The 11627-nt window shown below is 37.2% G+C and overlaps 2 protein-coding genes across 3 annotated transcripts in view; one reads left to right on the top strand and one right to left on the bottom strand.

Annotated features, from left to right (window-relative positions):
- Positions 1-11627, top strand: part of LOC132051510 (zinc finger CCCH domain-containing protein ZFN-like) — a 72177-nt gene that overhangs the window by 9498 nt on the left and 51052 nt on the right. The window lies entirely within an intron of this gene.
- The window catches only part of LOC132051511 (pentatricopeptide repeat-containing protein At2g21090-like), a 64646-nt gene continuing 60835 nt past the window's right edge, over positions 7817-11627 (bottom strand). Inside the window, exons 12-13 of the mRNA XM_059442636.1 lie at positions 11512-11522; positions 7817-10143 (exon numbers count right to left, since the gene is read on the bottom strand). Coding sequence (XP_059298619.1) covers positions 8444-10143; positions 11512-11522 — 1711 coding nt within the window. The 3' untranslated portion in view covers positions 7817-8443. The remainder of the gene's footprint in view (positions 10144-11511; positions 11523-11627) is intronic.

Here is an 11627-nt window from a genome sequence, read left to right as displayed (position 1 = left end):
TGCTAAACTTCTTCCACCAACTACCAGCATAGTCAGAAAATTCAACCACAACAAGTTTAACCTTCTTACCTTCAGAGTAGTTATGACAGTCAAAGATAGCATCCACCTTACTCTCCCAATCAAGGTAGTCTAGATCTCTTGTTCCCTTGAAAATAGGGATCTTCATCTTAATGCTACTAAGATTGTCATCCTCAGGCCTAGCTCGTGGTGCCCTTCTTTTGTTCCTCCTTTGGTAAGCTTCCTCAAATTCATCCTCATTGTCTCCAAACTGATCCTCACCTTGTTGGAATTGAGGAGGTTGAACAGCTTGTCTCCTAACCTGAGGAATCGAATGTTGTTGGATTCTCCGCACATCGGCTATGTTCACCGGATTAGATGGATTTTGGGCTGCCTCTAACGCTTCAAGTCAGGCGGTAATCATTCTGAGCATCTCAACTAAGTTATTGTTTTGAGTGCCTATTTCACTCTCCTTTCCTGTTTGATACATCTCGCAAAAAATATTAAAGAACAAATATCTCTCAATTCGGCTTTTTCCTTCAATTGATCTCACCCTCTCTTACCTTTTTCCACTCAAATTACTACCTTTGGTATCGGTCCTTTAGGATTTATATATAAACCTTACTAGTAACAATCCTTTAGAAGTAAGATGTAGAGGAAAAAAAGAATTACCAACTCCCAGACGGATTGGGTTTGGCGAGACAAGAAAAAGACCAATTTGTATGAAAAGAAAAAAAAAATCCCAAATTTCCCCTCTTCTTGGTTTTCCTTCTTGATGTTGGAAAAACAACAAACACAAACTATGGAGTTTCTTAATTTGCAAGATTTTTTTTTTTATTTTTTTTGCAAAATAGATTTACTTTTTTAAGCTACTAAAAGAAAAAAGAGAATTTTCGTTTTTTTTTTTTTTTTTTTTTTTTTACGAAACTCCCAAGATTATCAAGAACGGAACCTTGATAGCATCGCTCTGATACCACTTGATAAGAATCGTGCTACTTGACTAAATAAAATTATAATGCAAAAGCGAAAATACGAAGATTAAAGACAAGAATGTAAAGATAGACGAAATTCAAGAATAAAATCCCCAAATTTCAAGATTAAGTGCTAAGAACCCTAATTGATCTTAGTATTCAAAATTAACGAATTAAAGCTAATTATGATACTAATAGAGTCAATTCAAGAACTTAGATCAAAAGGTGATCTAGACCCCTATTTCGAAGAGACTAGAGACAATAACTAGTATAAGACTAATTACCTTCTTTAATTTATGAATAAGAACCAAAGATATCAAAGTACGAATTAATCTTACCTCTTAAAAAATCGTTCTTATAAGGTTAAAGATAAATCCTAAAAGTAGCCACACACAAAGGTGTAAAATAGAGAAACTCTCAATAATAATAATAATATTTGTCTAATGAAAATAACAAAATCCACCCCTATATATAGGGGAAACTTATCCCAAATAAAATGGGATTAGAATCTACTTTTATGGAAATAATTAAATACTAAAACCTAATTAGGATTAAACTAGGAAAGCATGTAAAATAATTGGCAAACTTCTTCCTTAATAGAATAAGGAAAAGGTTTCCTAAAAGTCACCTTGTACGTGACTTTCTCCTACCCAATTTGGGTTGGACTTAAGCTCATTTTTTGGGCAGAAATTTCAGCCCCATGTGGGCTTGAATTTAAGCTCTTTTGGGGTCCATGTGGGCCCCAATCTTCCTCCTCCTGAGCCTGAACTTGAATCATAAAATATGTATAGCATTTAGCTCATTCTTTTCTATAATTCTTGGACTCATTCTTGGGTTTTTCTTCCACGATAAAGATCTTCGATTTTCAATCAGTTCCCAAAGAACCTTCCAGCATCTCCTTACCGCGACTCGACGACGACCTTCTTAGGACTTCTATAGCGCCATCCTTGCCCATGGAGCTATCAATCTACCTTTCAGTAAATTTTCGGGAAATATTTTGGTTTTATCTACAGAAATAAAATTACTCTTCAATTAAAATGCCATTATTTTATTTTATTTCGATGTACCAGTCAACTGTAAGAAGTTACTTATGCTCATTTTAGTTGAAAGTTTTGTTAGATATTTCCTGTGTTTTTTTCTAAGATGAACTATAGATCATTAGAATCTTTTAAGTTCAAATTAAGAACTTTTAATTGCTTGTCTCTGTATGTGGGTGATTAGCTCAGTCACAAATCATGTATGAGACTGCTACACACTTGGTTAAGAAATGTAACTTTCCATCGAACCCTAATTATAGAGACAAAAAAAATGTAGCCCATACAAAAAAGAAATTTGATGATGCAGAATCATTGGAGAATAAAAATTTGGTAAAAGTGACGCGTTTATTATCCAAATGAGGAAAACTGGAAAAGGAATGTAACATTTGTAGATCTGTACCTACTTTTGGGTATATGATAAGAATTAGCATTTCAAACTTTAATAAGGTGCCACCTACTACTACCAAATTACTTAAAAGAACCCTGCATTCATTTGACCTAAACTAGAAGTCATTCAAAATTGATCACACTTCCTAGCTTATAAGAACTAGTTCAACTTAATTTCACCCATCAAGAATCAAGTAAAGACCAGTTCAAACCATAATCTCTGGCAGAATATATGAAAAAAATGGCTGGTGGAATTAGGGTTTGGAAGAGTTGCAGTAATGACACTTCAACTGAGGTGTACCCTAATCCTAAGTTGTCCGGGCTCGGGTGCGAGTGTTTGAGACGGGTACGGATCTAGAGGTCGGGTCCTTTCTTGATCTAAACTTTAAGATTCGGGGGTACGGATCTATGTATGGATACGGATGTTGGGATTTGGCTAATAATAAATCAAATATCTAAAAATAGGTTATAAAAATATGCCTAAATTATGGTGGCTTATTTGGAAGGAAAGGAATGCACGAATTTTTTAGAGCAAGTTCGGATATGTAATTATTAGTATTAAGTAGAGATGCATCTCTTTACTGTCTTTTGGGCTTAACATGGCTATTGCAAATGATATAAAAGCCATGATAGACTTCTTGAGTTATTGCACATTCAGCAATGATGTTGACCTTTAAATATTTTTAAAGTACCTTCCTGTTGCTCACTTTTCAATAAAAATAACTTTAAACTATAAATAAAACATATGCCTAAATTATGATTTCTCCCTAGCTTTTGTCTCGAATTTTTCTATCGATTTTGGTTAAAGTACCCAAAACCGTTTGACCATATCCGGTACGGATCTCAAACCCATGTCGTGGCGACACGGATGCAGCACCAAAAGTGAAGAGTTACCTCAACTTAGCCTTAATCAGTGGTTTTTTTTTGGGATAATAGAGAAATCCTCAAGGGACAGCTGGCACACGGTTCGGAACGCGTGGATGATGCGCCTGACCCTCTACCGTGCTCCACTTAAGTACCATAGTCCACAGCAGTTTTGGAAATTGTGACGTGTGCCTGACCCACACATCACGCTTTGTACGTACTTTTACAGCTGAACCAAAGCCCTGGGGTTGACCTTAATCAGCGGAATTGTGGCAGCATTACTTTTGGATTACCAGAGTATTGAGGAACCTATGATAAACAAAGGGTTGAAGTCTTTAACAATTAGAGCTTTGGCCTAATTTTACATGGTTTGCGAGTGTAGACATCAAATAAAATACTAGCTCCAAATATGTCAACACCTTCATACAGCAATAAGAGATTTCTCGAGAGAAATTAGAAATTATAGTGTAGATGTGATAGAAATGACTTACTGTACATAATTGTGAATTTCTAACCCTTCGGCTTCAATTTAAATCTTCATGGGCATCCTCTCTTAACAGCATCGACTGGTAGTGAAAGGAAAAAATAACATCATCAAGAAATTACAGTTCTTGAAGAGCTATACATATATGTACTTGGAACATTGAATTTCCAATGAGCTGGAGAAATCTGAGAGTTGCTACATGGAAAAGCGGACTTATCATTTGTCGAAATGGTTTCTGAATATCATTGGTGAAGCCTAATGTAAATGGACATGGGCATGTTTTACTGTTGAAAATTAAGAATAGTAAAAGACACCCGGATACCAACTTTTGTCCCCAAAAAGAAGTCACTCTGTGGAACAAACCCGAATTCTCAACAAAAATATATATAATCACTGATTGACAAATTACAGCTTTAATACTCAAACTACTAAATTACAATGGAAAATATTGAAATTAAGTAACTAATGATAGAGATAAGAATGGGGATGAGTAAGCTTTCCAGAGAAAGATTTATGAGAGGAAAGACAGTTTCTTTCATATTACGCATAATCCCTTCTTTCTAGCACCTAGTCCTTTTTTTTAACCAATTGCTAATTGGGCCTGGATCCCATATCAACCTTTGTGAAGGCCTTCTGGTCCTATTGCTTCTTCTCGGCCCAATAGGCTGATTCATAACAATACTCCCGCCCTCAATAAGAACCTTGTCCTCAAGGTTCGAGTCACGAAATATCGCAAACAAAATTATAGATAAACTAGTGTTAGCTATATCGACTTCCATAGGGGCAAAGGCCACTGGTTGGCATGTCCATCTGCATACTAAAAAGAAACCAGCAGTCCAATATTTGCTAGCAACAACAGTGTGTGTAATGATGTCTTCACTGTAGCTACCTTAGTTATTCTAAAAATCATAGTGGTATCCTGTAGACCATAGCAGCCCATTGATGTAGAAACTAAGTTACCTTGGCAGCCCTTTTTCTCCAGCAGTTCACCCTTTAGGTTCATTGTGGTAAAATGGACGTTTGATTTCCTGCTCAAAGCGCTGAAACGCCCCAACATAGTTTCGACTAATCCATTAGTTGCAGGGTAAAGCTCTAGAGTTCCAAACATTCTCAAACAAACCATGGAGTTATTACTGTAACGGCCTTTCATTTGCCTGCACAACTCACATGGAACACCATTAAGTCTAATGTTATCTGGATAATGTGACTCAAGAAGGTACAAACCCAAACGCGACAAGCCAAATTCGCAATTGGTAATATCGTTAGTAGTTGCTTTCAAATGATGATCATCAGCATTGTCAAAAGAGAGAGACACTGTGTACACAAACAGATCAGCTATGGCCTTCAATATTGTCTCGAGGACACCATCTCTGTCTTCAAGGATTGGTACACCACAAGTACTTCCTCCAGGATCAAAGTCTACAATCATTTCAAAAGTAACTTGAACAAAATTTACCCAAGTTTTCCCAGCTTCGACACCGTGAAGAACTTGTGCACTTCCTTCTCTGTTAATTTCGCCAGCAGCACCGAGAACAACATCAGGATACAAGGTAATGGCTAATGCATCAACAAAGACGTCAGTGATTGGTCTTCTAAAATAGTCAATCCAATAATCATTATGCACTTTAAGTTGAATAACTTCAACCATCTCCGTTGAACACGTTGTGAGCACTGTTAATTCGTTTTGCTGTTGAAACACTCTTTCTACTACAATCAAGAACAACAAAGTGAAGCATAGCAGGCCACAACTATCAAGCTTTGCATCTGACACAACAAAGCTAGAGACTGAATAATCGGAAGAACCTGCATATTCCTCGTGCATTGGCCCAAACACGAGTGATATAAGAAAGTTTGGCTGCAATGAATCTGAAACATCTCTTTCTAGTGTTAGAACCAACGCAAAGTCATTTTCTGGTGAGTGCAAGACAAAACAAGAAAACATTGAATCTTCACAGTCAAATAGTGTCCCAAGACATTCATCATAATACCTTGCTCTTGACATACCTTTAAAATAATAGTCTGTCAAATATCTTCGAGACGACACTGTTATAACCTTCAGCACACATTTTCGTGACACATTTTTATCTATGTGTCGCACCTTATGTTCATTATGCAATGCGAATAACAAAACAAGGAGTGTCCTTCTCCGAGGAAATACAGCCGCCCTACTTGCCAACTCTGTTAGAGTCATGGACTTGGAACATATTCCTGGATCCCATACGGAAAGATCCGGCGCAGTTCCACGAACAGTGACAACAAAGCGATTCACACCATGATTAAATGAAAATTGATATGAAAGACATTGATCAAGGCAACATGCAAGGAAGTACGGCAGACCAGAGCAATCATACTCGAACCAGCCCACTTCATCCTCAGACAAGTAGCTATTAAAGACAATAACTATGCCAGCATTCCGATACGCAATTTGTTCAAACACGCTAGCTACATAGTCTATTCTCAATATGTCGACAAATTCTGTTTCCAAAATTAGTGGAGTACCTGCATATCTACAAAGCGTACCGAATTGCCTAAGCCCACACTTGAACGGAATTGATGGAGGAATAGACTCACCGGGATCAAACGGGAGGTGTATAGATATATGATCATGCATCAATCTGATGCCAGCCAAAATTAAGAAGTCACTCCTTTCCCGAGTGATTCGAACACTTCATGCTCAACCAAAGTGTGCCCAGCTCCGTAAGAAAAGCCATAAAATACCTGTCCTACATGGGTGTTGGAGTCCTCTTCATCTCCATATTTTGTGACATTACCCCCTCCATCCGGAATAACCAAAGGAAGTTCACAGTCACTAATAATAAGAGTGGGATTCCCACAAAATTCTGGCTCGGGCACAACATTTTTGTTAAGAACTGGACCTATATTCTCTAAGACATCAATCGTATGAGACAACTCTGGAAAACTTTGCTCGGCCTTGTGAGGAAAAGTATCAAACACCTGGTGCGCATCAGTGTCGCTTTTGCATTCAGATTTCTCATCATTGTATTGTGGCAAAGGTGACGTGGTTATATTGCTCACATGTGGCAAAAACACATCTGCTTCACCGAAACCCGACGAGAAAGCCTCCAAACGACTTTGGTACTCAGTCACCAAGGTCACTTGCCGGAGATTGGCCAAGCGATCTTCCGGCGATTCAAGATGCCAATTACGAAAGCGAATTAATACTTTCGCAGTAAAATGTTCCCAATCTGACAATTGCTTGTTTTGGAAAAGCCATTCGTACCACGTCAAAGCTGCTCCATCAAGATAGGACGAGGCGATAGATAACTTGTGGTTTTCTGCAATTTCATAAAAGTCAAAGTAGCATCGAGCCTGAAAAATCCATAACTCTGGATTCTTGCCACAGAATCGTTGGAATTCCAACGGGGTAGGTTTATTCGTTGCAAGGTTTCCAACCAACTCCTGTAACATTGAACGAATTTCAGCAAGTTCGTTCGACCACGAATCTTTCACGACCTTAATTGAATCTTCGATTGTTCGAGATATTTGGTCCTCCATTGAAGACCTCTGGATGAAAGCACCAATGGAACAAACCCGAATTCTCAACAAAAATATATATAATCACTGATTGACAAATTACAGCTTTAATACTCAAACTACTAAATTACAATGGAAAATACTGAAATTAAGTAACTAATGATAGAGATAAGAATGGGGATGAGAAGTTACTCTAAGAGAAAGGGGATGAGAGGAAAGACAGTTTCTTTCATATTACGCATAATCCCTTCTTTCTAATTCTAGCACCTAGTCCTTTTTTTTAACCAATTGCTAATTGGGCCTGGATCCCATATCAACCTTTGTGAAGGCCTTCTGGTCCTATTGCTTCTTCTCGGCCCAATAGGCTGATTCATAACACTCTGACACCAATTCAACAAAACAAGGTAACCAGTTAAAAGGCTCCACAAATATAACTAGCAGGGATTTAAAGGCACAACACTTTAAATAGAAAGCATAAGATCGAAAGATTTTCATAATATTTCAAAGATAATTACCTCTGATTAGATTCTGCAATGCCAATTGAAGTTAGTCAGACAATCTGAGGCAACAGTGACTCCACATTCAACAAAGTCATAACTGATCATTATTGCTCTTGGTCTCTCAAAAAATAAATAGTAACATGATCAATCGTATATCAAATAAAGAAGGATAAAAAGAAACTTCAATTCATGTTCCCTAACTATCCCCAGCTTGATCTTCTGGTAATCTCCAAATGCAGCCTTAGAACTGTAAAGTATGCGTCAAACTTAGGACACTAGAATTCAGGTTGGAACAGTACTAAAAAATCTCTATTTTCCCACTGATTTCCCTAGTGTTTTCACACGGAAAAAGTATGAAGTTTCCCAGCATTTCAGTGGGAACCTCGTTCCCACCATGCATTTTCCCACTGAACTGGTTCGGTGGAAATTAGGTGGGAAAATCATATTTTATGGCACAAATTTCCCACCGAATGTCGGTGGAAAAAAATCTTTTTCTAATAGTGGAAACTGAGTATGCAAATGATACTTCTGATGATCCATATGTGCCTGCTCTTCTCTTCCTCTTCTGCATCTCACATTCCTGAATTTATCTCATTCTCAGAGCTAGGTGTCTTCAGTTGCATGGCAGCTTATTTCAATAAATCATTAACTCTGCTGCTGATTTTTCCCTTATAACAACTGTGTGAAATTCTTGATTTCATTCTTCAACTAAGTCCATGATTGACCCGGAAGTTTCGTAACTTTCCTTTCCTGCATCAAACCCCTTAATTTCGATGCTTCATCCCAATCTTCATTGTCTGAACAAGTATTTGACAACAGGATGTAAGGGCTGTGTTCACTAGGCTGAAGTTGTAGCAATTTCTCAGAAACATGTCTCGCCATCTTTACATTTTTGTGCACCAAGCAAGAAGATAAGAGTACCTTCCAAACTTCAGACATGTTAGAGATGCCATTCTCATGAATGAAATCATAAGCTTCCTCTAAACAACCTGCTCGGCCAAAAAGATCAACCATACAAGAGAAATGTTCAACACCAGGCTTGATTCCAGAAACTTGTTTCATCAACCTAAAATACTTGCATCCTTCTTTCACCAAACCTGCATGACCACATGCAGTTAAAACACTAATGAAACTTACTTCATTCGGTGCAATCCTCTGATTCAGCATAAACTCAAATAGCTGAACAGCGTCTGCTCCTTTTCCATGTATACCGTAACTGTTTATCATAGTAGTCCACACCACAATATTCCGAGTTTGGGTTTGCTCAAAAAACAACCGAGCAGAATCTAACTTTCCACATTTGGCATACATGTCAATAATTGCTGAAACCAAAAATATGTCCCATATGTGTCCAAGTTTTTGGACATAGCCATGAATCTGCCTACCAAGTTCCAGAAGTCCACTATTTGCAGAAACACTAAGAATGCTTGACAGTGTGAAAACATCAACTTCTAATTGATCACGTACCATGGAGCTAAAACCTTCTAAAGCATCTTTCAGCATGCCATTGTGAATATAACCTGATATAATTGTACTCCACGGAACAGAGTGTGAATGTTGTACTTCACCAATACCTTGACGCAATTCTTGGAAAATCCTAGAAGCGTTCTCCATTTGACCACATTTACAATACATATCAATTAACGAGGCCCTTAAAAGCGTGTCTTCGTATATGAACAATCTCCTCACTTTACCATGGATTTGCCTCCCTAATTCAAGATTCCTAAGCGAAGACATCAACGCTAATGATATAGAAAACGTAACCTCATTAAAAGAGGGCCCATCTAAGGTCATTTCACGTAGGAGCTTAAGGGCATCCCTTTCAAATCCGCGTTGCAAAAGTCCGTCGATGATTGTATTCCAACTCGAAACATCCTTTTCAGGCATCCTTTTAAATAGCTTCACACTTCTCTCCATATCTTCCGTACCCAAATATCCCGCCAGCATTATATTCCAAGAAACCACATTTTTATCAACCATCAATTCAAAGAACCGTTTCGCGTAATCCAAAGCCTCACATTTGACATAAAGATCAAGGAAAGCATTTTCCAAAGCAACATCCAAATCAACTGCATTAGTAATCATCCAACCATGTATAGACTTACCTAATCTAAGCCCATTAGTAACAGTAGAACAACACTTCAAAACACTAGATAAAGTGAACTCATTAGGAATAACAATACCCTCTTTTTGCATCTTAATAAACAACCATAATGCATTTCCATTACACCCAAGTTGAGCAAAACCTGATATGAGTATCGTCCACGTTCGAACATCTCTTTGAGGAATTTCATCAAACAGTTTTTGTGCATAGGCTAAATGGTTACTTTTTGTGCAAAGATTCAAAATGTAGTTACTGATAGATGAGTTCTGAGCAGACCCATCTTTGATTTTCTTGGCATGAATTACTTCAACATTGATTTGGGATACTGGAAGGAAGGGTGAGGAAGAATAATGTGCATAGTGTTGAAGATGATGAAGCTTTATGGGAACTAGATTTGCAGTATTAGTTAAAGATTTTAGAAGTTGATCAGTGTAAAGGAAAGCAAAGCCTATGTAGTTCTTGCATATCATTGTATTGTAGCACATGCTGTGTCCTCATTGATACTTCTTCTGTGAGAAACTATTTAACCATAAGAATCCTGTGAAGATTTCCAAGTTTTGCTTGTGACAATTTTTATCTACAGTCTTTTAAAACACTGATTCTGAAAATTCTGTATGCAGTACTAAATCTTGTTAAGCATTTGATACATACTATTAATTTTGGAGAACTTTGATAACTTACACTCTGTTTGGATGGTGTTACACTGTTACCCGTGGTTTCATGATATACAGTATCCCATTGCATAGTATCATACTGTATTGTATTGTATTATCTTAATCAATACAATGTTTGAATACACTATATTGTGTTTGAATATACTATATCGATTTGAGTGTATAGTGCTATATAATAACATATAAGTTTATTAAAATACATTTAATTCTTGGTTACAAACTAGTTTTTATATATTAATAAAATTAAGGTAAAGGATAAAATAAGAACTTTATAAAATAAATAGGTGGTAGGAGATGGGGGGTGGTGGTGGTGGTGGTGGTGGTGGTGAGTGGTCCTGGGTGGGGAAGGTGGGTGGCAGGGTGGGGTGGGGGTGCGTGGGTTTGGGTGTGATGGAGAGGGTGAGTGGGGTGCGGTATAATGGGAAAATGAAATAAGTAATCACGCAAAAATCATCAAATTCGTGGTTACAGAAATTGAGCTTTTTTCATGGTTATATGACAATAAATTTACAACACCATATAATATAATTTTAAGAACGGTGAAAACAAACATAGTATCAAGGAAAACAATACAATAATGAACCATGGGAAACAACCGTCCAAACAGGGGGTTAGGGAAAAGAAAAAGGTAAACTAACCCGTAAATAAATTGCAATGTGAAGTATCAGAGCTGCTTCTATTAAAATAAGTTGCAGAATATGAAAAGTAATGAAAGGCTTTTTTTTTTCCGGTAAAAAACTCCATTCGAGTACTTCATAATATGTTTCAGATGTTCCTAAGACACTTTTGTATTATTTACAACCTAACTAGGTAAAGCAGAATCCCAAAAATATAAAGTAGAAAATGAGAATTTACGTAAGTTATGAGCTAGTACATTTCATGTTCGGGAATATATACAATCTTAATATCTCCAAAGAACTCATTAACCTCCATATATCCTCACAAGTGGTATTTATTTTCCAAGATATTGTCATCTTCTTTTGTAACATTTGTACCACATTCTTTGTATCTGAATATATGAACCTTTGACCAAACCTTCTGTAGCGCTCTTCCCTATGCCTCTCAATTACTATTGCTTCGACAATTATGGTCTTCCCTACAACTTGAACAGGGT

This window comes from Lycium ferocissimum, chromosome 4, assembly GCF_029784015.1.
Source record: "Lycium ferocissimum isolate CSIRO_LF1 chromosome 4, AGI_CSIRO_Lferr_CH_V1, whole genome shotgun sequence".
Taxonomy (NCBI): domain Eukaryota; kingdom Viridiplantae; phylum Streptophyta; class Magnoliopsida; order Solanales; family Solanaceae; genus Lycium; species Lycium ferocissimum.
The sequence above is the reverse complement of the archived record's forward strand: the minus strand, read 5'-3'. Positions and strand labels throughout refer to the sequence as shown.